The sequence below is a fragment of the Miniopterus natalensis genome, chromosome 2 (genome assembly GCF_054644295.1).
Source record: "Miniopterus natalensis isolate mMinNat1 chromosome 2, mMinNat1.hap1, whole genome shotgun sequence".
Classification (NCBI taxonomy): Eukaryota; Metazoa; Chordata; class Mammalia; order Chiroptera; family Miniopteridae; genus Miniopterus; species Miniopterus natalensis.
Window position 1 is genome coordinate 26,211,446 of NC_142082.1, and position 25,807 is coordinate 26,237,252.

At 46.0% G+C, this 25,807-nt stretch overlaps 1 protein-coding gene across 5 annotated transcripts in view; it reads right to left on the reverse strand.

Annotated features, from left to right (window-relative positions):
• Positions 1 to 22,956, reverse strand: part of ATP11A (ATPase phospholipid transporting 11A) — a 137,071-nt gene extending 114,115 nt beyond the window's left edge. For all 5 annotated transcript variants that reach the window (XM_087814217.1, XM_087814219.1, XM_087814221.1 and 2 more), the window contains exon 1: positions 22,891 to 22,956. In XM_087814217.1, the coding sequence (XP_087670343.1) occupies positions 22,891 to 22,929 (39 nt within the window). In that variant the 5' untranslated portion in view covers positions 22,930 to 22,956. The remainder of the gene's footprint in view (positions 1 to 22,890) is intronic.
• Between the last annotated feature and the right edge of the window lie 2,851 nt (positions 22,957 to 25,807).

Here is a 25,807-nt window from a genome sequence, read left to right on the forward strand (position 1 = left end):
TTCGTTTCTGTCTGGCTAACAAATGAAATTTTATGATCACCAGCAGAAAGCACAATGAGCATCATTACCTGAAAATAAATTTCGAACGCTTAAAGCTTCAAAAAAATCCAGCTGCTTTTATTATTTACGTTGCTCTAATGCCTTTTTCCAATGGTAAAAGCAATGAGTGCTTCTTACAAAAAAGGCAAAAATTTTACAGAAAAGGTGAAGATAAAGACAAAGAGAAACTCATGTAGTGAACAAAGGTAACTCTGTTCACACCCCGAGGGAGGTTGTGGCAGCCATTTCTAACACACAAAAAATTACACACATTTTTTTAATCCTAACCCAATTTGAGAGACAAAGGAAGGGAGAGAGAGAGAAACATTGATGTGAGAGACAAATATCAATTGGTTGCATCCCACATGCACCCTAACCAGGGATCAAACCCACAACTTGGATATGTGCTCTGAATGGGAATCGAACCTGTGACCTTTTGGTGCATGGGACAACACTCCAACCAACTGAGCCACACCGGCCAGGGCACACAAACAAATATTTTTAAAGCTTTTAAGAACAGCCTCATAGAATATGTACTGTTTTGTCACCTACCACCATTGTTTAATGAACTCAGTATCATCAGACCTTTGGGAATTAGTTGGGTTCACCATTACAAGCAGGGCAAAGAAGCTGAAAATAAATTAACAAGTAAAACCTAAGACCTGTAAATGTGACAGTGGTGTTTTAATATACAGTAATGCAAAGGCTGTACAACCAGACGGACTAAAGTCACAAACATTTACAAGAGTATCTGAGGATATTTACTTTCAACACCATTATGTTTGGTTGTTAAAATGCAGCTTTTTAAACTGTGTTTTCTAAAGAAGTCCCTGTTCTCCTAGACAGGAAAGCCATACAGTATCTCCTCTGGTTTCAAAGGTACATTTTGAAATAAAAGTAGCCAAACAGGTTGGATGTGATTCAGGAGGGGGGAAAAAATATTATTTTAGCTCTGAACTGTTCATGCACCTACTTCACCAGCCTTCTATTACATATAAATGAAACCATAATTTGCATTTTACATTTTGTTCTGACCCTTCAGTTCTTATACTTGAAAATTCTCATTCACATAAAATCCTCAGCAGAATCTGCTGTTCTCGGAATGTGCCTGCATCCCCCCAACTGAGTCCCAAAGCCCACCACCAGCAGGTTTGCTTGTTCAAGGGCCCTGTGAGCGAGAGAGCAGAGGATGGGCTAACCCTGCTCCCAGCCATCCTCTGAACTGCTATTGTTTTTGTTATTTTACCTTTATAATGTTTGTAGCTTGTCAGAAGCAGAAAGAGAGAGGGTCGGAAAGTGGGGCAGGGAGAAGCACCAACCTTCCATGGAATCCCCACTAATACCCAAAGGGCCTCCCTGATGCGCTGGGATAGCCACGCTCAGTTCCACTGAGTTCCCACCAGCAGAGGCGGTGCTGGCTTCCCAGGCCCTGCACCTCCTTTCTGACGTCCCCAGCGGCCCATACATCTCCACGTACATTCTAATCACGTGACGTGAGCAACACAGGAATCAGAGCCAATCAGCAGGGTCAGGCTTCGGCCTGGATGAGGGAGATTGAGGGAGTTTGCCCTGGTCCTAGCACCCCCAAGAAGGCAGAGTTGGTGCCTGTGTGGTGGGTGATCAGGGAAGGAGGTCAGGCAGAGTAGCTCTGGTGGAAAGCGTCAGCCCCCATAGATCAGCAGCACCAGGTGGCTTCCTCTGAGTGTCCCTGAGCTGTGGTGGAGCAAAAGCAAGGTAACTACCAAAGTCACAAGGAGCCACTAATAACACCTTCTGTGGGTTCACACCAGCTCCCAGAGCAGCACAGAACTGCCCAGGAGGGGCAGGTAGGAAGGTAACTTGAGCCCTCTAACCATAAGATCTGGAACATCTGGGTCTGTGGGCACTGCTGTGTGCTGATTCAGGCAGGACTGCTGGGCACAGAGAACAGCCCTTGTTAGCTCCGCCAAATTTATTGCAGGGATATTAGGCAGTGCACAGCATCTCCAAGAGGCTGAAGAACCAGGCTCAGAAAATAGGCCACAGCGAATTCTGCCCAGAATTTGTCCCCAGTCTCTGCACTGTCACCCCAATATTCAAAGTCCAAACAAACAGCTCATGGGCCACCCCACAAGACTCAAGGATGTTGGTGAGCAAAAAACCTAAACACTGCAACATATCCAGCTCTTCCTCCATGAGGTGATTTCAGTGTGAACAAAGAGAAACGTACAGTACAGTGGTACCTCGGTTTTTTAATGTCTCCATTAACGAACATTTCAGGTTTACAAATGCAGGAAACTGGGAAGTAAACACTTCGGTTTTCGAAGACGCCTCAGAAGTCAAACATGCCACAGGGCTTCTGCTGAGGGCAAGATCCTGAAATCTAGCTGTCGGCTGTTGATCCCTAGGTATTCGAAAGTTTCAGAACTTGAAGGGTCTCCTGGAATGGATTACATTCGAAAACCGAGGTACCACTGTATTTCTAAGGAAGAGACACTTTCACATCCTGCATTCCGTATCTCACAGGCAGACACCACCAGCACCACCACCACCACTACCAACCCTCTGACTTCAGGAGCAATACTCAGACGGGGGACCTTGGAGTTTCCAGTTCCTTAGGCACCAACCCCAGTTACTTAGGAATATTCACAAAGCAGCAGACAGCCACACTTGTGCTAAAAGGGCAGAGATTAAAGTTGCACTTGAAGAAAGATTATTAATCTGTAAAGAATTCCCAGAGAAAGGGAGATTTGAACCAAGTGTGGAAAGGACAGATGGGGCAGTGCTGTGGCAAGGAGAAAAGCAGCCCTGGTGTGGAGGAAATACAGCCAGCGCCTTACAAAGCTGAAACAAATGGGCCTGAATTCACCAGGATCCCGCCTCCTTCACAGATTTAGAGTTGTGCCAACACATTCTTCTCAAGAAGTTTGGGGCAACCCGAGGGCACAGGTCTTTTGGCGAGGTTTTGGGTCCATAAAAATTGCCACAGGAAACAACCTACACGTCCACTGACAGATGTATAAGCAAAACGAGTGGCATACATACAATTATTCAGCTTTAAAAAGGTGGGAAATTCTAACACATGCTGTAACGTGGATGAACCTTGAGGACATGATGCTAAGTGTAAAAAGCCAGATACTGTATGAATCCACTCATATGAGGAATTTAGACTAGTCAAAGTCATGCAGACAGAAAGGAGAATGGAGGTTACCGGGGGCCAAGGGAGAGGAAATGGGGTTAGTGTTTAATGGGGACAGAGCTTCAGTTTTTGCAAGATGAAAAGAGTTCTGAGGATGGATGGTAGTGATGGTTGCACTATAATGTAAATGTATTTAATGCTACTGATTTTTAGACCACAAAATGGTTAAGATGATAAATTTAATGTTTCGTATTTTACCACAATAAAAAAATATTGCTGCATAATTATCTACAGAAACTATGGGACAAACAACTTTGGATGTTCACATCCATCCTGTGGTCAGGAGCTATTTCATCTTCACGTTCTTTTGTGTCTCTGTCAAAGCTTTATCATACAGAATACTTGTTCTATCAGAGAAGCATACAAAGTAAGCATAGCACGTGGGGCTAGTAGCAAAAGCGACTTGCCCAAAGGAGCAGCCAGGCCTGCCCCACCCCCATCTCTGCTCCTTCCTTCCTGTCACCCTGCCCCTGGTGCCTTAGAGCGGGAGAGGGGGAGGGGGCTGGAGCTCCTCCAAGGGACTGTTTTAACCGCTTCCATCAGCACAGGAAAACCACCGCAAGCATTTTCTCTGGATGAGATGAGAATGTTCCCAGTCAAATCTCTGTGGCTCATGAGGGACGCTTGAACCCAGAAGATGCTCCCTAACGAATGGGAGATGAGTGTTGGAAAAGGCAGGGAGTCCAGGCTTATCGTGGAGGAGGAAGAGACATCAAGGGGAGAGGAAGACCGGGAAGAGCGAGAGAAGGCAGCTGGAAGAATGAGATGTAATTAAAACCACACATCTTATTTCACTCCTCTGTTCTACACCAGCCAGCCTGGCTATCACGTCATCAGCAGCATTCCTGGCTTTCTTTTTCTTCAATTGGGTACATCCAAACTGCTATCTGGTTCCATTTCATCCTGATCAACAGTTAGCTGTCAGCAAAAGATCAAATGGCCAGAATGTGATCTTCCCACAAGCTGAATGGGGAATGAAATTTCCATCCTGCCCGAAACAATGGGAGCCTTAGAAGCGCAACATTAAACAACAATTAAAAACCCACTGAGGTCTTCTTCTAAAACACAGGCATGATGACACTTAAAGACGACTACAAAATTGTCATTTATGCAGTACACAATTTCTTTTTATTTTAACATGTTCAATAATAAAAATTCTTACATCTACAAGAGCCACGAAATTTTTAAAAAATCACTTCATTTCACAGATATTTGTACAGCTTGGCGAACTCTGTGTTATATAGTACTATGCAGAATACTACAGCAGATGAATTCATTGCTATTATAAGTCCACTGAAATTCCACTGAACTTGTTTTGAACTTTCAAGCCTCCGCTCAGATTAACCAAATATGTCTCATTCATGCAATCAGCCAGATGCCAACTCTGGGTCTATTCAAACACTGAATTCCATGGTGGCCACTGGAAAACCCGCCCACTCTGACACTGTTAAAACAGTAAAGGCACAATCTCACCTGGGGGGTGTTTAACCCTAAGCCCCAAACAAGACTTGACAATAAACATCTCTTAGTTATTCTGTCCAACAGACCTAAGATAAGGCAGAAGTGAGTACCATCTGGCCAGAACTGGTTCTCAGCCTGACTGATTTCACTCCAGCCATAGAGCCCCATGTTGGAAATAGGTTTTTAGCCTCAGTTGGTTCACTAGGCTGGTTCATGAAAGGGGGGATCCAAGGAAAAGAGAAGTTGAGACCTGTACCACCAGTTAATCAACAGCAGCATTCGTTTCCAGCGATTAACACAGGGCCTCTGTTCCAGGACTGTCCGTGGGTATTCCTCTCTTCTCACGCACTCTTTTTTGGCAAAACTACAGAACCTGGCTGAGCTTCCTAATGAAGGTTTATGTGGTGGTGACACAATGAAGGAAAAAGGACCTGCCCCGGAGATAGGCCAGTCCCTGCCTCCCTATAGCCCATGGGTGACCTGGGGCTGGTGGCCTGCACATTCTGGGCCTCCCTCTTACCATCTGTAAGTTGGGGGTCTAAGTGTACCATCTAGACATGAGGGCTACAGGAAACCAGCCCTCACACCCTGATCCCCTAGGAAGCTGAGCACCTTAAGCATTTCATGCATCTCCAGAGAGTGGGAGGGGATAGGCTTAATGAGGCTGCTCATTACCTGTGAGGATGCTATATTGTTAACTGCTGGAGAGCTATGGCCAAATTCTATGGGAATGTAGACGAATGGGGGCTACATACCAAACCTGACAAGCTCAGGTGAAGCCTGCATGGTGGGTCTTACAAACTCAGAGACTGAAAGTAACCGCTTAGGATGGTCTAAACATAAAATTCCTAATTAAAAGTGAGTTGTAAAGGGTAACCATGTCCTAGGTCTGTAGCTTCCTTGATAAAAGTCAATCTTACCTTAAGTGAGCCTGTCCGTTGTCTTTTTGCATCTAAGATAACATACCCTTGGAATGTCTGAGTAATCCCCTTTTCTGACCCCTTGGGGGACACCCACCGAACCAGAGCACACAGAACCCATCACTTATCTTATTCCCCCCAAACAGGATCTCTATGTGCTGTAAATGTGAACTGTTAACTATCCTGTACCCACCAATGTAAAAGAAGTATTAGTCTCCATTCTACCCTTTATCCAATCTCACGTATTTCACACACACACACTTTGTTTTCTACCACCTCCCTAATCTACCACCAGTGGTTTCATGTAACCACCCTTACATCTACTCCTTTGATTGAAATGTATAAAATAAGCTGTAGAACTGCCATTCTCCGGAGCACTGTATCAATCTGTTGAGATTTTGCTTCCTGGCAATGTCATCTGTTTGGCTCAAATACACTCATAAATATTCTCTACAAGTGTGGATGTTTCTGACACTGTCAGGAAGCAGAAACCAAAGGCAGTCATTTTCGAGGAGTATGCAGCACTAAGCAAGCATGGGGGAAGAAGAATGGAGAAAGCATTTGGAAGCAAACATGAAGAGGTCTGCAACAGCTCTTGCTCAGTAAAACATCTTGCAATTCATACACTGGGTCAATGTTACTGGAGTCAGATGCCCGAGCTCTGTCCAGCGCTTTGTCCCCAAGACATCTCTGGAATGAGAAGCCTCCAACTCAGAAAGTTAATTAAGGCTTCTCCCTTCCACCCTTTTCCTCATCTGCAGGCTCCAGAACTGAGTCAGCCAGGGAGGTTCCTTCAGGTTATATTTAGAAAGCAGAGAAAAAGATTGGAGGGGACACACACAGCCTCCCTTTCAGTCTGTTCCTATCAACCCAAAAGTTAAATCTGACTTCACACATTGGGCGGACTCCCAGTTCTTAGAGAGTCCACTCTCTAGTAAATTCAAGTCTGTAATCCCAAAAAGCCACAACTTCCAGGGGCTTCAAAAATGAAAGTGAAACCTTCAACCCCTGGAACTTGACCCTGTGACAAGTCATTTATGAGCAAGTTCAAGGGGGGTTTTCCTTTTCCCTTCCTTCTTTTTGTCTCGAGTAGAGCTGAAATTTGATGTCAATTAGCTTCTTTCTCTCTAAGGTTTTATTTTGAACAGTAACTTAGTTAGGACAATTTTCCCTTTGACTACTTTATTTTTTTAAACCACACAATTTTACAGTGAATACTAAATTCCAAATTACAACAGAATAGGAAAAGAAAGTGGCTCTGGATTAGGAAAGAATGTCAAGAATCCGGGGTTTGAGGCCTGCTGTCAACCTTCCCTCCCCACTCTGGGCACTGGCACCCTTAAAAATGCACCCCTGGTGCGAGGGCCAGGTTTGTGTGAAGACTACCTGGAGGGGAGACAGAAGAGATCCTGGTACCTGCTGCAGGCCACCAAGGACTAGGGGTCATATAAACCTGACCCCCAATCCCAACCTGGTATGGGCCTGCGGCAGAGGGCTCGGCCTATCTTGTGGCCTGGCAGGACCAGGGCTCAGTCAGCTGGAGGGAAAATGGACAGTGCTGGCAGAGCATCCGCCCAGGGCTGGGCACCGTTATTCCACTTCACCTGCCATCGGCCCTCTCATGCAGCAGCAGCACACAGGGATTGGTGTCACCTGTTGGGTCCCTTCTCCTTCCCCCAAATACATAGCTCCCTTTCCGATTTCACCAACTACAAGTGACCTCTGACCCCAGCACTTAGAGAACCGTTCCCTGTTTCAGCAATATGGGTGCCTCAGAGCTCCTGGCATGGAGCAGCATGACAGTGCTCACCCTCTGCCTCTCCTGCTTGCCTCCCTAGCAAGTCCTCCTGGCCACCCTCCACTTAGTCACTGCCCCCTGTAGCCCTGGTCCCCCTTTTCTGAGCTCCACCACTCACCATTGCTAATTACAAATCATCACTAGGGTTTGCATCACGGAGCCTTAGGGTGACAGCTGTGCATTAGTGGTATGTGGTATTCAAGCCTCTGTTATGACCAAAAAGTTAGAAGCAAATGTGTAGGAATTATGCTTATGAAGTAAGAAGCTTCACTCCACAAGTCACGCACAAATGTAGATGCTAACAGTTACTGGTGCTAATTGACATCTAGATTTTATATATTTGGGGGGCATATCCTCGCCACTAAGATATAATTCAAAATCTATTGAGACTGTGCCTTTCCATAAGGGCCCACGAGACTAGCAGACATGACTTAATGACATGCCCCTGCACATTTGCAATGAAAGTCTAGAAAATCTCTGTAAAATGATTGTTGACTACTGATTTAAAGCTGGTCCACTCCGATATACAGATGAAAATGTTGGACACTGGGCAAGCAGAATGAACACTGTCCATGTCCCTAGCATTTCCAGGTCTCCATATAACCTTGATTCCCAGCTCATGGGACCAGCACAGCACCCAAGGAGACAGGAGGGCACAGGAGAGGTATGCTGCCTGGAGGAGCAGGTCAGCACAATCTCCAGTGGGCAGCTCTGGCCAAATGACAGCAGGACTTGCCACAGAGCTACTGGGGACAATCAATGACAGTGAACTTCTGCCCAGTCCCGCCCCTTTCTCCTTCCCTTTAGGTATTTGATCCTAGTAAATATTCTGCATATTCTGCACTCTGAACTCCCTCTTAGGGTCTGTTCTTGGGGCCTGGCAAGCAGGCCTATAGGTTAAGAATGAACAGAATTGCTCTCTTCCTTGGCCCAGCCCATTAAAAATATAAAATAGAGTCTGCTATACATGATCCCAAATTCTGGACACAACCCCCACCCCCACCGCCACCCCACCCCACCCGGAGTTCACAGCACATTCGCTGAGAAAATGACCAAAGGTGCGTATGTGAACTGTCAGTGGCAGAGACGGGGTAAGAAAGAGAAAAATCAGTGCTATGTGCCAGCCCCAAAGTTTTCACCTTTTCAGGCCACATCCTGAGTAAGGAGCACAAGGTTCTGCATGTGTAAGAAGTTGTCTGAGAGATATAAAAACATTTCTGAATTTGCAAGGGTAATAAATTGATGAAAACCAATGTCAACCCATTTTTTAAATGAACTAAAATTGTGAGGATGCTTTTTAAAAGCCATTAATACTCTTCTTATTGCTAATTTTCATTTTTCGGTCAACTGCAAAGATAACCTGCCAAACCTGGCATCTAGCCAACTGACTGTTACAGTTGTGGTTTTTTTCAATGAGCCAAACTATTTAAGAGATATAATTATTCAATTTTACAATTAAGTTTCCTGTTAATAAATCTAAAACTACTAAAAGGGACTTGTAGCTTTTGAAACCATACAGTTCTCTAAAAAGCAACAGCACAATTTATGAAATAAAAATTCAGTTTAAGAGCAAAAAATTTCATATCCCTTTTACAGTAGAAATAACAGAAAATTGCTTCACATAGAACCAATAATTTTACAGGAAAACATTCTCAAATGAAATTTTAAATTTAATTGATCTATTTGTTATTAATTTTCTTAGGTAGTAAAAGAATCAAATGCTATAGATTAACCGAAAATGGAAAACTTATTCAAACCAAACAATCACTTAGCAGAATGGAGTTTCTGGAAGAAATTTCACATAAAATGCTTTAATTCTTCATAAATGCACTTAGGAAAAAGCCAATGTAACTTTGTAACATCATAAACAAACTTATTATCATAAGTTTGGCAGTATATTCAAACCCTATTATTGAATGTACTGCCAACTAAACATAATTTTTATGATATTCTGTCTTTATTAAAGAATTAATTGCTCTTAAGACAAATGTCAGATTTTCTTCTCTGGAACAAGTCACAATTCTTATTGCTCTCAGACAAGCACATATTAACAAGACACAAAGCTCAAATGAATCCTCACATTCAGTATTTAAGTTTTAATAAAATTTACCATCACCAATTATGTAAAAGAAAAAAATACCCTCCTACCTGGGTACATTTTCCATTAAAATTTAATTAGTGCTTAGGTTTCAATAAGTCTTCTCATGACCCCATTAAGGTCTTTTTCATTGATTTAAAAAAAAAGTTTCCAAAAAAGCAAGATACACAATATCAAATGTAGAATAAGCTACTTAAAACTGCCCATAAATCAGTTTCTGTTTTGGGATGGTGGAAAAGTTCTGGAAATAAATAGTGGTGATGGTTGAATAACAATATGAATGTACTTAAAGCCACTGAATTGTACACTTACTTAAACATAGTTAAAATGTTATGTGAAGTTTTAACTATGTTTTGTTAAACATAGTTAAATTTTTAACTATGATAAATTTTGTTATATATGTTTTACCACAATAAGAAAAAATGGCCATAAACCAACTTATTATATATCCATTCAATAAATAAACACACCTTTATTTGTAATAAATCATCTTAATTTATCTATTATGTAACAGTTTCATTTGGCCATATAATTTTAAAACAAATTTAAAACTTTGTCAAAAAGCAACACATATAATAAATTCCATATTTTAAGCAATGAAACTTGAGGAGCGGCTATGTGCTCCTATTAAATGAGATATAAGTAACCAGCCATCCCTCTGTTCACACCCCCCAGCCCCCCATTCCCATGGCCCCCCATTCCCATGACCCCTTCCCCTCAGGCCCTGCATCCTCCCCCATCAGGCTGCTCAGTGGGTCTGCCCTTCAAGTTTCCCCTACCTGGAACCACCCACCACCTTGCCCCTGGTCCCCTCAGGACCTGGCTCCTGTCACCTTCCCATAGAAGCCAGCCCTCACCTTCTCTACCACACGACACTTCTCCTGATCCCTCTTCCCATCACATTCTTCTCCCCATCACTTCTAGCACTTAGCATGCTATGTGCTATTTTCTACCATCTACCACCAGAGTGTTGGTGCATCTTGCTCCCCACTAAATCCCCAGTGCATACAGCAGGTGCTCAATAAATATTTGATGAACATGTTGAACACCTAGTATGTACTAAGTACATCAAATACTTGTCTTTACAAGAATCTCGACAGGTTTACCCCTACACATATTCCTCAGTGCCAAGAGGTTGCATATTTTATTCCCATTTTACATCAGAGAAAGGGTAAAATGAGTTAAGGAACATCAGAAATGAGGGCACTCCGACCTAGGAACCCGGAGATCACGGTTTGATTCCTGGTCAGGGCACATGCCTGGGTTAAGGGCTCGATCCCCAGTGGGGGGCATGCATGAGGCAACCGATCAATGACCCTCTCTCATCACTGATGTGTCTAGCTCTCTCTCCCTCTCCCTTCCTTTCTCTGAAATCAATAAAAACATATTAAAAAAAGAAGAGGACACTCACCTTCATCACAATCATTCCTGCTTTTTTTATATGCATGTTGCTTTCAGATTTATATCAAAGTTGGTTATTATAGGGGGAAAAATGCATGTATATACTTCATGGTTATCTAATATTTTAATGGTTATCTATATTTACCTGAATCAAAACAACTATTTTCAAACACTTTCTAAAAAGAAAAGTTAATTTAAATTATTCCACATGCATAGAATTTATCTGTCGCTTTCAGATATTTTATCAGGTATTTTATCTGAAAGTGACCAATAAATATAGATGTGATTTACCCTAAAATGGCATATCTTCCACACCTATGATTAGCCCTGGATTTTATCACCACACTTGTGTTTTAGTGGGCGACTGCTAAAACCTTCTTGAAAAATTATACAAAAATCTAGATGACATTCTAAATGGCAAAACTTCATTGTCCCTAATCCTTTGCTGAAAATAGGTTGAAGGAAATCCTCTTTTCTCTGAAGCAGAGAGATTATGTAATGCCCAGGAAGCAGCAGCCTCCTTCCCAGGCAGCCATGAGGTCTGTCCAAAGAGAAAGGAGAAGCAGGCAAGATGCCCCTGTGCATGGAGAAGGTGTGAGGGAGGGGGGACACCAACACGCCAACCTCAGGCTCACATTTCCCAAATACGAACTTGAGAACTTCTGTGAGTGCATTCCCCAACTTCAGGATTTCATTTTGCACAGACAATCAGACATGCTGTGAGGTGGAAAAACTCCACTGGGTCCTGTGGCTTTAAATAGTGTCACGATTATTTATGGTTTCTATTTAAGGATGGAACCACTCAGCCTTCACTTGTAGGCAAAATGAGTGAAAAGTATCTAGAACTCTTCCAACAAGCATCAGAGACCATATTCCTGATCAAAAGATGGTAATGTTTTAGGATCATTTCTGATATCAGCTTATAACAGTGTAAGTAAATCTTTCATGAAAAATAATGAGGCTGTGATTATACTTAAAAAAAAAAGGGCCCGGCCAGGTTGAGCGTCGACCTGGGATCCAGCCGATCAGGGTTCAATTCCTGGTCAGGGCACATGCCCGGTTGCGGGCTCGATCAATGACTCTCTCATCATTGATGTTTCTGTCTCCTTTCCTCTCTCTGAAATTAATAAAGATATATTTAAAAATATATATATTAAAAAAAAAAATAGGGGTAGACAACAGTTGGTTTGAAAACTTACATATTGCCATGAAAACACATGAAGTTACAGAAGCCTGGGTAACAGAGTGCTGGCATAGCATGTTTTGGTCCCACTACTACAGATAATCACAGAGATTAGTAACACATCCTATTATTTAACTAGAATTTCAAGTTCAACTTCCAACTATCACTTCCCAATTCTGCCAAAGGTAAAATGTGATTCTCTACAAAGGCAGGTCAACAGAACAGGAAGTCCCTAAAATGCAATCTCATTTACTAGAACTGGATCATTGCCCAGCAGCCTCCCAGTGTAATAAGCAAATGTGTCCAATCTAGTTATGTGGCATATATCGTGACATCTGTCCTGTCAATAGCCAGACGCTGTGGATTTGGCTTATAACACAAAACCCCAAACAATATGCTATATAGCCTTTTTAAATACCAACTACCATTCTCCTACCAATCTCCTGCAGGGGCAAAAACAAGATGTATCAGAAAGAAAAGAAAAAAATACAAATACATACAGCCTTAGGTAGAGTTGACCAAATCTTAGAAGTTGTGGTCTATTATGTTTAATAATGGTCCAATCAACTAAATTAAAAAACCATCCATTCCCACCAAATGTTTATCTCATTTTACTTTTGTCTTTCCAGATTTCGCGGAACATCTGTTTCCGTAATTATTTGATAAAACAGTAAGCAAGTAATATGCCTTTATGAACTTCCCTCTTCGATATTCCCCACCTGTCTCAATATTTACAATATAAGTAGTGCCTACTTTAATAGTATACTGAATTGTGTTCAGTTCAAAATTCTTACTCCAAAGTGACTGGATTTGCAGATAGGAATTTTAGGAGGTAATTAAGGTTAAATTGTTATAATGGTGGGGTCCTAATCTGATAGGACCCTAATCTATCTATCTCTCTCTCTCTCTCTCTCTCTCTCTCTCTCTCTCTCTCCTCCCCCTTCTCTCCCTCTACCTCTGTGCACACATGCACCTGGAAGCAGATGATGGTGATGAACCCTAATTTCTCTGTATTTCACATCTGAAGGCTCCAAAGAACACTCTTATTCTTGAGTTTACTACTAGCCCATTAACTTTTGCCTCCACATCCTGCTGAAAAGGCTAATGTGCAGGTAGACTGCTCCCCTCAGTAGTTTATCTAAATATAATCTTATAAGGGAAAAGCAGGCCCCTGCAGGTACACCTGGGAATAAATTCACCAACCAACAAAAAGACATAGAGGAATTTTAATGAAGTGATCACCCCAGAGAACTGTGAGTGAAAAGGTGTACTCTTAATTAGTACACTAGGACAACATAAACCGGGACTGAACTGGGCAAACTGCGCACGAGACCACCCTTAGCCGTAGATAAACCCTTCTTTAAGCGCACACCCTTAGTGCACAGGACCCGGGGTAGTCAGACAAAAGGGCCACCTGTATCTGCTACGTAGAGGTCAGTTTTCTTGCACAAAATGGACATGGCACTCCTTCACAGGGTTGTTGTGAAGATAAAACAAGAGATTATGACTAAAACTCTTGAAAGGACCCAGCACAGCAGATACCAATGAGTGACAGCTCCCTTCTTCCTCTGACAGGGCATCAAGCTGACCCAGGCTGCTTTAGGGAGGTGCCTGTGAGCACAGGAACCAGTAGCCCTTTTCTTTACTCCCTTTTTGGGGGTCATGAAGAGAGGGGACAAGTAGAACAAGGATGGAGAGGCCGTATTTGCGAGGCTACACATTCTCCAATCTCTGTTAAACTCTTAATTTACTGGCCTTTGGCCAGAGTCTTTTTCACAACTAACAAACCTTCTCTTGAAATTCTTCTGTCTTGTAAACCAGGAAAAATGATCTTATTTTCATTCCCTTTCTGAGCCAAAAACAATTACCTTTGTCACATGAGATACACAAGAAACTGACAGGCCTTTCCTGAGTTATTTTTACAGCTCTTTACAATGCACGGAGTATTTTCACGTACATGAGTTCATTTGGTCCTCATGATCTAGAGAAGCAGATACAACAAATGCCACTAGTGTCGTTTTACAGTTGCCTCTGGGGGTTAAGTGAATTGCCAGGCGCAGAGCTGGATTAGAGGCAGGGCTGCCATCCAAAAGGCTGCTGGCACCCCAATCTAAAAGATCACTGCTGGCATGAATCTCAAATAAGGCACTGGTTAACTTTAGCCTCGACCAATTACATAATCCATGAAACAGGTGTTGCTTGCAACGCAGCAGAAGTAAAATGAATGGAAGTTAAAACACTTCCTGTCAGTAGCTGCCTATTTTTGTTAAATTTTTTTTTACACGCAAAACAAGATTGCAAATTTCTCAATGGACTCCCAACCCTGAGTGCAGCTAGCTAATGGAAATCTTGACACCAAATAATGCATGGCATACTGCTGTCTCCCAGAAAAAAAGTGACTTCTCTTGTCTAAATTGTAAACCTTTTAATATGCCTGCCAAGAACTGCTCTGATTCTGAAACCTATAAAAAAATAAAACTAAAACCACAGAAAAGTGGGAAACATTTTGCTGACAGAAAATCAGGAGGGGTCGGTGGTGGCTACTAAATACATTCAGAGTGAGAATTTAAAAATATATCCACCTAAATTAGCTTTATCCTTAGAGAATGACTAACTCCATTGAGTTATATGACAGAAAAACTGAAAGGAAAGGCAATTGCAAATAAGTAAAACTATGTTACTAACAAATTCCTTATTGGGAACATAAAGAAATAAGTATATCATTTTTATTTAGAGAAAATGAGTTTCTTCCCACTCTACTTTAAAAAGGTGGAAAAACTATTTAAAAGACTGGTATGGAGAGGCGACTAATGATTAACTTGCCCACAGTGCTCACATGTTTCCGTCTGGCCTTGGCCCAGGTTATAAAGGTAACAGCTGACAGAGGAAACCTGAAATCCTCTCTTTTGATTCTCAGTCTAGTGTTTTGGTTTTTTTCCTACCCAGGCATGCCAGCATGAGTAAGCAAACTCCCCTCCTGTAGATACTGCTAAGGGCTTCCTTCCCCGGATGTGCACTAGAGGAAACAGAAACCTCCCCTGGTCTTGGTGACCGCCTTCACGCACATTCTACAACAAAGAAAGCCCACAAAGGGACGGAAGCAGGTAAAGCACATTAAGCAACTTGCAAAACAATGTGAACAGTTTGCGTTAAGCTCCTAAGTGTCCACCCAATCCGGAAGAGCCCGTGTGCTTCCTGAAGGGGGTTGTCACCAGCAGTTCAGGTGCAGTGACAGAGGAAGCCACAGGACAGCGCTAAACTCTCTACAAATGGCTGCTCACTCCTCAAGTTGCGGTTAGGAGGAAGCCACACCATGGGGCAATGCCATATCGTACCACTTTTGAAAAAGTGGGGAAGTTTATATTTACTCATTCACGTTTAAATGCTGACAAGAAATTCAAATAGTTCTGAAGCCGCTGAGTGGGCCGACGCCACCATATCACAGGGCCCGTTTCCTACCTGTGTTCTTGGACAAGGGCTCTTAGCCTTAGCTAGAGCAGGCACTCCTCTGAGAAGCTAACAAAAATTGAGAAACCCCTGCCCAGAAACCAAAAAGCATATATGCAAAAGGTTCTGTACACTGTTTCAAGGGAGCTTGGGTCCCATTAGGGACCAGTTAAGAGTGCTTGTTCGTGACCGGACTCCAGAAGAGGGGCACTGCTGCTGGTCTCTCCTTCCCAGGCCCCCACTGTCCAAGGAATGAGTGCAAGAAAAGAGGAAACAGCCCTGGCTGGTTTTGCTCAGTGGTTAGCGCATCAGCCTGTGGACTGAAGGGTACCGTGTTCGAGTCTGGCCAAGGGCACGTACCTCAGATGCAGTCTCGATCCCTGGCCCTGGTCGGGGCACATGCGGAAGGCAACCAATCGATGTGTCTCTCTCACATCGGTGATGTTTCTTCCCCCCTCCCCCCGCCCCTCTCTCTCTCTCTCTCTCTCTCTGCTTCCCTCCCTGCCCCCCTTCCACTCTCTAAAAAGCAACAGAAAAAAATATCCTCAGGTGAGGATTTAAAAAAAAAGAAGAAAAAGAAAAGAGGAAACAAATCCTAGGGTCCCCCGTTATGAGAGAATCAGCCCACAACCCAGAGAGAGAGCACTGTGTCAGAACATGGGGACATACTGCACACGGAACCTACTAACCAAGTCAGGTTGGCCCACTGGCGGTGCAGGGACCATGAGCTGTGACCTTGGGAACTTAATTTCCTCTAATTTACTGTTTATTAAGTTAGAGGGTTGAGCCGGACGTCTTCCCAGTTCATTTCCACAAGTTTATAACTGTGAAATATACCAAGGAAAGAGAATCCAAAAGTTTGAAGTGACAGAAAACATGATTTTTTAAAAACTGTCAATGACCATAAAGTTTTCTTCAGAAGCGCCCAAGGGCATCTTCTTCAATGTCCTCATTAACAGGAAGAAGCGTTATCACTCATTCAGCAGATGCTGGCCGTGTGCCCACCGCACCCTGCACCAGGAGTGCTCCTGGCACAGTGGGGAGACGCTGAGATACAGAAAGCAATGTGGGGTCCAGGAACATAAAGAAGGCATTTGGGGTCTCCCCCTAGGAGATGGAGAAGGGACAGGGGTGACATGACAAGGGACTTCGGCAATCAGGAAAGGCAGCAGTGCTGCTGGTGACATGGCCTTTCTCTCTGCCTGGGATGCACCCCCCAAACACCATGTGGCAAACTGCTCACCCCTTCACGCTGCTGCTCAGGAAGGCCTGCAAATCCCAACTTACGGTCCCCGCTCCACGCTAGTGTTTCCAGCACCTATCGCTTTCCAGCACACTCTAACATTTATTCATGTGGTGTTTCCTGCGTGCCATGCCCCAATCCAAAGGCAAGTGCCACAGAGACAAGGATGTGGGTGTCTTCTTCCTGACTCACAGATTTCCAATAGGCACTCACTAAATGTATGCTGGGAGTTTTTAAGTACACTTAGTGTTTCTGAAGTTTAGCATGAGGGCAGAAAGGTGACCGCTGGAGGGAGCCATCTGGGAGGTGATGCAGAGGGTGATGGAGTGCTCACCTGGAGGGAGCACAAGATGTGTCAGCCACATTAAAGAAATTTAGCTGTCTGGGTCAAATATATAGTGAAGGGAGGAAATCTGACTTTGGGTGGTAAACACATGATGGAATATATATATGATTTATTATATAGAATTGCACACTTGAAACCCATATAATTTCATTAACCAATGTCACTCCAATACATTTAATTTTTAAAATTTTTAAAAAGAACCACATAAAGGGAGTAAACATTTTAACCACCTAAAAAAAAAAAGAAATTTAGCTGTGAAGGACACACAGAGGCAGGGGTGACATCACAAGGGGAACATGGAGGCAAAAAAGCTTGTTTTTTAAAAAAGGATGACTGAAGGCACAATTACATGTCACAGGGACTAAATGACATCACCCTAAAGAAGGAGACATTGACGACTCAGGAAAAAGGGAGCTGTGGGGGGACCCAGAGCGGAACTATGGGACAGGACATTAGCAGAACTATGGGACAGGACTTTATCAGAATGAGGTCCTTGCCCCACACCAGGAGGGAGGCAAGAGCATAAAAAGGGAAGCTGGTCAGGTGGGTGGAAGAGGGGGCATCTTGTCTGATGACCGCTCTTCTCTCCATGAAGTACAAGGGAAGGTCCCCACTCTCCACATGAAGAAGGGGTGTGAGAGGTCTGAGAAAGCAGGTGAGAATCGCAGGGTTGCTAAGCAGCATTAAATCCACATTACAAACAAGACGTCCTTTGACTGAGCACCTACCTATGCAAACACTGCGCTCCCCACTCAGTCCTCCAAGCTACCCCTCGGGGAGGCCCATTAAGCACCTCCATTTTAAGATGAAACCAAGCATGAAGACACCAGCCAGCCTGCCCAAGTTGGTTTCACAACCAGAGGCCCAGGCAAGGTCTGAACCAGAGTTTGGTAAGCTCTGGTGCTGAACTTTGACTTCCACAATCTATTTTGTTTTCCTCAGATACCAGCATCCAAGTGAAAGCAAAAACAATCCCGGCTCAATCTCATTGAATTTCTAGTGCTGTAAAAATTGCTTTTCATTGATTTTCATTGCAAATAAACAGCATTTTTGCCTACATTTAATTGGTTTAAAAAAGCATTTTTAAGCCCGGCTGCGCATGGCTCAGTGTTTGAGCATCGACCTAGGATCCTGGAGATGGCGATTTAATTCCTGGTAAGGGGACATGCCTGGGTTATGGGCTCAATCCCCAGCAGGGGGCATGCAGGAGGCAGCCGATCAATGACTCTCTCTCATCATTGATGTTTCTATCTCTCTCTCCCTCTCCCTTCCTCTCTCTGAAATCAATAAAAATGTATTTTTTAAAAAAAAGCATTTTTAAGTCTGGGACTTGGAGATCTAACCATCTCTTACTCACCCTGTTTATATTGGAACAGATGGTCCCAACACATCTATAAACAGAGGACTCCCTGTGTAATTAAGCAGCTAGGTATATCCATCAGAGGATTCAATGCAGTTTTAACTAACTATAAGCTGAGGACAGTGTTCTCATTCCTAGAAATTTAACTGACTGTAGCAAAACCCAATAATATAAATTCCTTTTCTCCTGCATTATTAAATTTACCCTCTGCCTGGCCAGTGTGGCTCACTGGTTGAGTATCGGCCCATGAACCTGGAGGTCACGATTTGATTCCCCATCAGGGGCACCTGCCCGGGTTGTGGGCTAGTTCCCCAGTAGGGGGGTGCAAGAAGCAGCCAATCGATGATTTTCTCTTATTATTGATGTTTCTATCTCTCTCTCCCTTTCCCTTCCTCTTTGTGAAATGAATAAAAACATATTTTTAAGAAAATTTACCCTCTGGCATGAAATAAAAGCATCTCAAGATCCCTTGTTCCTAATAAGCAGACATTTAAAAGGGTATGAAAGAATGGAAAGAATTTAACTTAATAGCTACAACATGAAGGTTAAATTATGCTGTATGTTGCTTTAAAATGTCCAGTTAAAACACAAGTCTTGAAAAGAGGCAGTACTGGGCTTGGTAAACTCGTGTGTAAACACTTTACAAGGCAGTATTGCAGCCTTGCTTTATACTGCGAGAGCCAGACCAACTATTAGTCTTGGAAATACACCTAAGAGACACCTATTCCAAACATCTAAAGGCCTTGGTGGTAAAAGTGGCTCAACATAGTGGTCCTGTGGTGTAGACTCCAGGAGCTAAACAACAGGAAGGCCCCTTGTTTCCTAATATGAAGCTGGATTAGGAAAGATAACTCCAAAATTACGCAGCTTTTTAAGTTTTTAAAACAAAATGGTATAACTGAGTCAAACAAAGAAGTCTGCCTTTTAGAACAGGAAACCTCACAGGTCAACACTGACACTCATGTCACAAACCATTTGTGAAAAAAATAAACAAAAGCAGACACCTGCATGTATAAAAACGGTTGAACTTTTTAGAAGGTTTAAAACACTCTAAAGTAGCCATGCTTGAAGTTCTCCAGGGACCAATGATATTTCTTTTTTTCTCTTATAAAGAAGATCCTAATGTAACAACTGTTTCAAAAATAAGTATCTACTGTCAGCAAGGGAAACCACCAGATTTTTCATAAGTTTGCTATCTTAAAATGTAAGAAACATCCTAGAAAGCAAAAATTACAAAATGGAAACAAGTAGAAACTTTGACAAGGGGGAAAACAACACTAGTAAGCAATATCCAGGCTGAAGTACTGAAAACAAATTACAGAAACATAACAAAAGTAATCTCTTGACCTGCAGAACTTTAGTCAAATCTCCTAAAGGTGAACACAGACAAAAAAGGAGAGGAAGTGTCCTGCCAATGAGGTTGTCCTGGCCTAGAATGCTCACTCATAAATAAATTTTATGGCCAAACATGACCAGAAGATTTTTTGTTTGGCCTGTAGTATATTACCACAGCTTGTTTTAAAGTTTGCCAAATTTCATCTGAGCCCTACACACTGCTCAACAACAAGGCACCCAGTTTGTTCTCCACCACAATCCCGGGCCCCTATTTACCAACCAAGAGAACTGCTTGCTCTCTCCTTGCCAGCCTGCCCAGAGAAAACACTATGTTAACAGCAAACAGTGATAAATTCACAGAGCACTTGCATGGAGCCAGACACCATTCTTAGCTCCTGACCTGCATTAACTCATTTAACCCTCAAAATAACCCTATAAAATGGGTACTGCTATTATTCTCAGATAAGAAAACTGAGGCAGAGAAAAAGAAGCACCCCGCCCAAGGTTACACTGTAACTGTGCCTGCAGAATCTCCAGGTAACCCATGAAGCTACACTGGTTTCTGTCAGAATTTAAACTATATACCCAAATCTAAGTTTCCCACTTTACATTTCCAAAAAGGAGATAACATTAGTTCTCTATCCACTTGGTTAAAAATTTCTTTAAAAACAGATCAAAGTACTTCATGGTACATAAGTACTGTGCCATCTATAAATACAAAATATCTCTAAATGGCTCATATCCATCCAGACATTCAAACAACCAGTAAGACATGCTTTGCAAGACATATAGCCTATCCTGGAACAGAATTTCCTCATTCATTCATTTGCCTATTCTATCTCTCTGAAGTTAACCCAGAATAAAATACCTACAGCAATGTTTTCTAAGGACTTCTTTATCATGTGGCAACCCTGATGCATCAGAAAAAGCTGAGAAGTTTTCTTTAGAATTTCATACTCAGAAATTCTGACTATGTGATCACTAGAAGGGAACATGGTTTAAGCCACCACTGCAGGAAATATAAATATTTAATGCCAGACCTGCCCCCCACCCCCAGAAAAAGAAAATATTATGTGATCCTACATATTGAAAGATAACCAAATTATAATACAACAGATCATGACTGTTTCACGAAAAGGCTAAATTAGTTTAATATCATAGACGTGAGTTTAACAGCATAGAAATGAATGATTTTGTATGTGACTATGAAGTAGCAAAATGATCAGACTGCAAAAAAAAAAAAAAAAAAAGTGGAGGAAAACAGACATCATAATAATTTTCCATAACTTGCAGTCCAGGGACATTACCAACACCACATACGCTGGGGAAGTCCATTAAGAAATATTTACCACTTGGATTTGAGAGAAAAAATTTTTTCATAAATCTAATAACATAGCAAAAGGGAACTTTTAAATGTAAATTACACTGGCATTTATATAGACTGATATAAAACAGCTGAAGGCCTGGAGGAAGTAAGGGAGTGAAAGCACAAAAACTGGCCCTAGGTCTGCCCGGTTCTGGGATGGAGTGGGGAGCGGTGGGAAGGTCAGCCCCACCGGGCAGGGCACCCCAGCCAGGTCCCAGGAAGGGGAGAGACGGCCCGTCCACGTGGCCTTCGCCTATCATGGACGAAAAACTGCACTTTATTTCTCACAGTTCAACCCTTTTACTGCAACACGCTAGAGCTGTTAGAGAACTGAGATGAACTCGTAAAACAGCTGAGCGCATTTTACACTAAGGCTAGTTCCACTCTCCCTTTTTCCATTCTCCCTGTGAGAAACCGAGGCAGTTTGAAAAGAACTTGCCTAGAGACCCACACCTCCTGGGCAATGGATACAGCTGAGGGAAGGATGTCCCTGCCCAGTAAAGCATTTCTCTTAAAAAGCTGGTTACCTACCGTCACTATTATTGTTTTTTCTGAAACAATACTGTAAAAAAAACACAAACAACACACAAAGATGCCACCTGATGTTTACCACTCGCCTTACAACATATATTTCGGGGAACAGCATGCGCCTTTGACCTGCTAAGTCTCTCACCACCCCTTAGTAACTCAGACTGACCCTCAGGCAAGAAGCAGGAAAGGCGCACACAGGCTCCCCAGACTCCAGTCTCCTGGACAGAGAAAAGATTTGGGAGAAAAGCATCGGTGGACGCTCCCCTCGGATGGAAAGGAACGCTTTCATCTCCTGCCAAGGTCCCCTTCTCAAAGCAAGCTCATAAGTAGGAAAGGCTGCCTACGGGAATTCCAAGGCCGGGGGGAAAAACGAAGTTCCCACCCTAACGCCCCGCTCCAGCCTCGGAGCCCCGCGCGCGTCCCCTCCAACCTGTGACTCGCCGCGGCCCGGCCGGCGGCCGCGGGGGACAACGGGCCTTTGTCCCAGGCGGCGGCCGGGCAGCAACACCCTCCGGACACTTCTCTTTCTCTTCTGCGCACACACCCCCTTTTGACACCCGGTGCCAGTGGTCACCCCGCACACGGTTTCCCCTCGGTCTGATAAACAAAACTAACTTTTCCCCTCCCAGCCTTTCTTTCCCCGCGATCTCACCACCCAGAGGAACTTCAGAAACGCCGGGGGCCTCTGATCTGATTGGTTCCTTCCAGGGGGAAAAAGATCCCAAACTTCACTTCTGAAACCCCCAGCGGCGTGACGGACGAGCGAAATCAGCACCTTTCCGGCAGGAGCGTAACACTCCCCGCCTCCCAGCCTCCCGCAGGGCAGGCGGAGGCCGAGCGCGAACATCCCGCCCGGCGCAGGGCCCGAGCGCAGCCTGGCGGGGTCCCCGCGGGGAGCGCCCCATCCCCGCGGGGCTCCGGGGAGGCGCGCGGCTGTGGACCCGCGGCGGGGAGGGGGGGCGAGCGTGGGCGCGCTGGACCCGTCGGAAGCCCGTGGGTGCAAACTCCGTGGACCCTCCCAGCGCCCTGCCCGTCCCCCGGGAGGCGGCCAGCATCCTGAGGCCGCCCAAGCCCTCAGGGACCCCGGGCTGGCGGCCGCAGCGGAGCCGGGGGCTGGAGCGGCGGAGCGTGGTCCCCAGGTCCCGTTCCCGCCCGGCCGCGGGTCCTCCGCGGGCAGCACTCACGTATCTCTGCACGAGCGTCCGCACGAGGCTGCAGTCCATGGCTCCTCCGGCCGCGCCCGCCCGCGCTCAGCGCCCCGGCGCCCGGCTCAGCGCGCCCATGGGCCCCGGCCCGAGAGTGGCCGCGCGCCCCCGCCCGGGTCACGGCCTGGACGCACCGGGCGGTGCGGGGGGCGGCCGCGGCCCCTCGGCGTTCATGCCCCGCCCGGCCCGCGGCGGCCGGCGCGGCGGTGGCTGCTCGGCGGCGCTGGCTTCGCGCCCCGGCTGCTGGCGCTGGGGCTGCGGGCTGGAGCCGGGCGGCCCGGGCGGATCCTGCCGCTGCTCTGCTCCGCCGCTCTGCTCCTCTCCTGAGCTCGCCTCTGCTCGCCTCCCGTCTCCTCCCGGGTCCCCCGCCCGCCGCCCCTCTCAGCCCTGCCTCCGGCCGCCGGCCCGGGCGCTCACGTCACGAGCGCGTGTGAGCATGCGCCCGCGCCCGCGGCCCCCGCCCGGCCCCCGCACCCGCACCCTGGCTCGCCGAAGCACGCGCGCGCTCGGCCCGCCCTCCCTGCCTCCGGGCGCGGGTCGCGGCCCCGGGAGCCCGGGAGAGTAGAGGACCCTGGGGCGCGGGGCGGCGGCGGGCCGGCGGGGACGACTCCCTGTTGCTTCCGCCTCCGGGGCGGACTCTGTGAGCCCTGCCCTGGGGCCGGGGCGGCGGGGACTCTGCTCCTTGCGCGGGGCCCTCGCTGGCTGGGACTGAGCGCCCTGCGCGGGGAACCCGGGCACCAGGACTGTGTGCCCTGCGGAAACCCCCCAGACCCGCGTACCGGGCCCTTGTCGCACTCCGACCCGAAACTTCAATCTTTCCACTGAAGGCCGGACGGTGGGAGTGAGGTCGCGGGGGAGGGGGGAGTACCAGGAGGGTGCCGGGGGGCAAAGGGGGGTTGGGTGGGGACTCGGGGGCTCGTTGGGCTGGAGACCCGCTAACCCGCGTAGGGGTCGGTCCCCCGTGGGAGTCCAGCCTCGATCCCCCACGTGTGGCCTCCCCTACTTTGCAGGTGAGGCAGGGCCGAGGTGTGGCTCAGGTGGCTGGCTACCCAGGGTGGCGCTGCTTTTCTGCGCTGGGCTAAGGTAAGCACAGGGTGTCCCACGTGGGATCCGTGCTTTTTTCTAAAACACAACCGGATCCCTAGTGCCGGCTTCCGGCCCCTAGATCTCCAGAGCCGTAGCAGTCGCAGGCACTTGTGATCCGGCGCGGGCGAGGGGCTGAAGTCAGCCTTAGAGCCTGTGACGCCGGCCGCCGGCCGCAGCGGGCAGCCCTCTGCCGCCCGGCTGGTCCAGCTCCTGCCTCCACCCCAGGCCCCGCTTGGGCCCGCCGCCAGGAGGCCAAGCCCGAATTGGGGCTTGGGGGGGGGGGGGGGGGGGGTGGAGCTCCAGGCTTGCCTGGCCTCCAAGTCCGGGGGAAACACACCTGTTACTGTTAGCTCTGAACCATCGCACGGACACCGCGATTTCAAGCCTAGGAAATGTTTCTGTTTTCCCAACAGTGAAACAAACTATCTCTTACACTATACAGTCAGCCTTGAATTAATTGCTGTACTTTGTTTACAACTTCTCCTCGCACAAGTCATCATCACTTGTGAAACCAGAGAGGCCTAACAACACCTTCAGCCGCCTGTAAGGAGCAGGGCGCCTGACCTCGGCAGGAATGCAATTGAGTGTGAACGTTCCCCTGACTGGCTGTGGAAGAGAAGCAGTATTGGACGCCTTTCTAATTAGACACAGATGACTTGAATTGTACTAGTGAATGGTAATAGTGACTGAACTACTTGCATTCTGAACTACTTTTGTTGTAAGGCAGTGGGAGCGGCACTGGGTATTAGACCCTTGGGGTCAGACTGGGCTTGGGTTCTGCAACCTCCATACTTGGGTTTTGACTAGGAAAGAATTTAGAGCCAAGACCTTAAACTATAAGAGAACATTTATTTGGTAAATCACAGAGGTGGAAAACGTAATTTGTAGAGGAAATAGACTGAGGAAACAAGTTCTAGAGACAAAGGAAGGGTCCTTGGAGCTTGGGAGTGAGGAAGCTGATGGTAAGGAGCCTGAGGGGTGAGGGGAGAAGGGAAAGGGAGAGGGAAAGGCTGGGGGTGGGGGGCTCCCTGGAGGGAGAGCTCTCCAGATCCTGAGCCCTAAGGTTTTAAAGGTGGAGATTTGGGGAGAGGTCCCAGGAGAAGATCTCAATAGACTATTCATCAGTTTTCCTGGTGTGTCCTTTCAGGATGGGGTCTTCCCTGATTGATTGGTTGGCACCTGGGCAGGCTGTCATTATCCACTGCAGCTGGTCCTGAGGTCCGCTGTGGCTGTTTTGTTCCTTTCCTGGGCCTGGAGCTGCAATACAGCTGAGGCCTAGATATTATCTCTAGGGAGAAAGGTCAGGGGGTCCAAACCTGTGGCCAGACCAGCAATATGCTAGGGGAGGAAAGGCCACCCTGGGGGTGAGGTCCCACCCTGTAATTGTCAGTTGCTAGGTACCTGGGGCTTTCCATCCTGGTGATTCTATACCTGGTGACTTCTATACTCTGCTCATGTCTAACCGCCTACCACACTTTTCTTCAGTAAAATGCTCCTGTGTTTGGTCAACTAATTCATCGATTCTCCACTTATTATCCAAGTCTGCTCTCTGCCTTCTCTGTCCTGCTCTGTATCCAAAAGGCCTATGGCCATCCTTAGTGGTTCTTCACCAGAAGGGGTGCCAGCTGCAGACTGGAGACCAAGGAGAGAGGCTGGGGCGTTTTTTCCCTCCTCTCTGGGCCTGGCAGATCTGTGTGCTTGTGCAGGGACAGTTCTTATTGGGCATTCTTTTCCGTGACCTCAATTCATGTGAGGCTCCAGGTACAGTTCTCTCCCCCATGCCTCTTAAGGCCTGGCAGTGGTGTCTGCC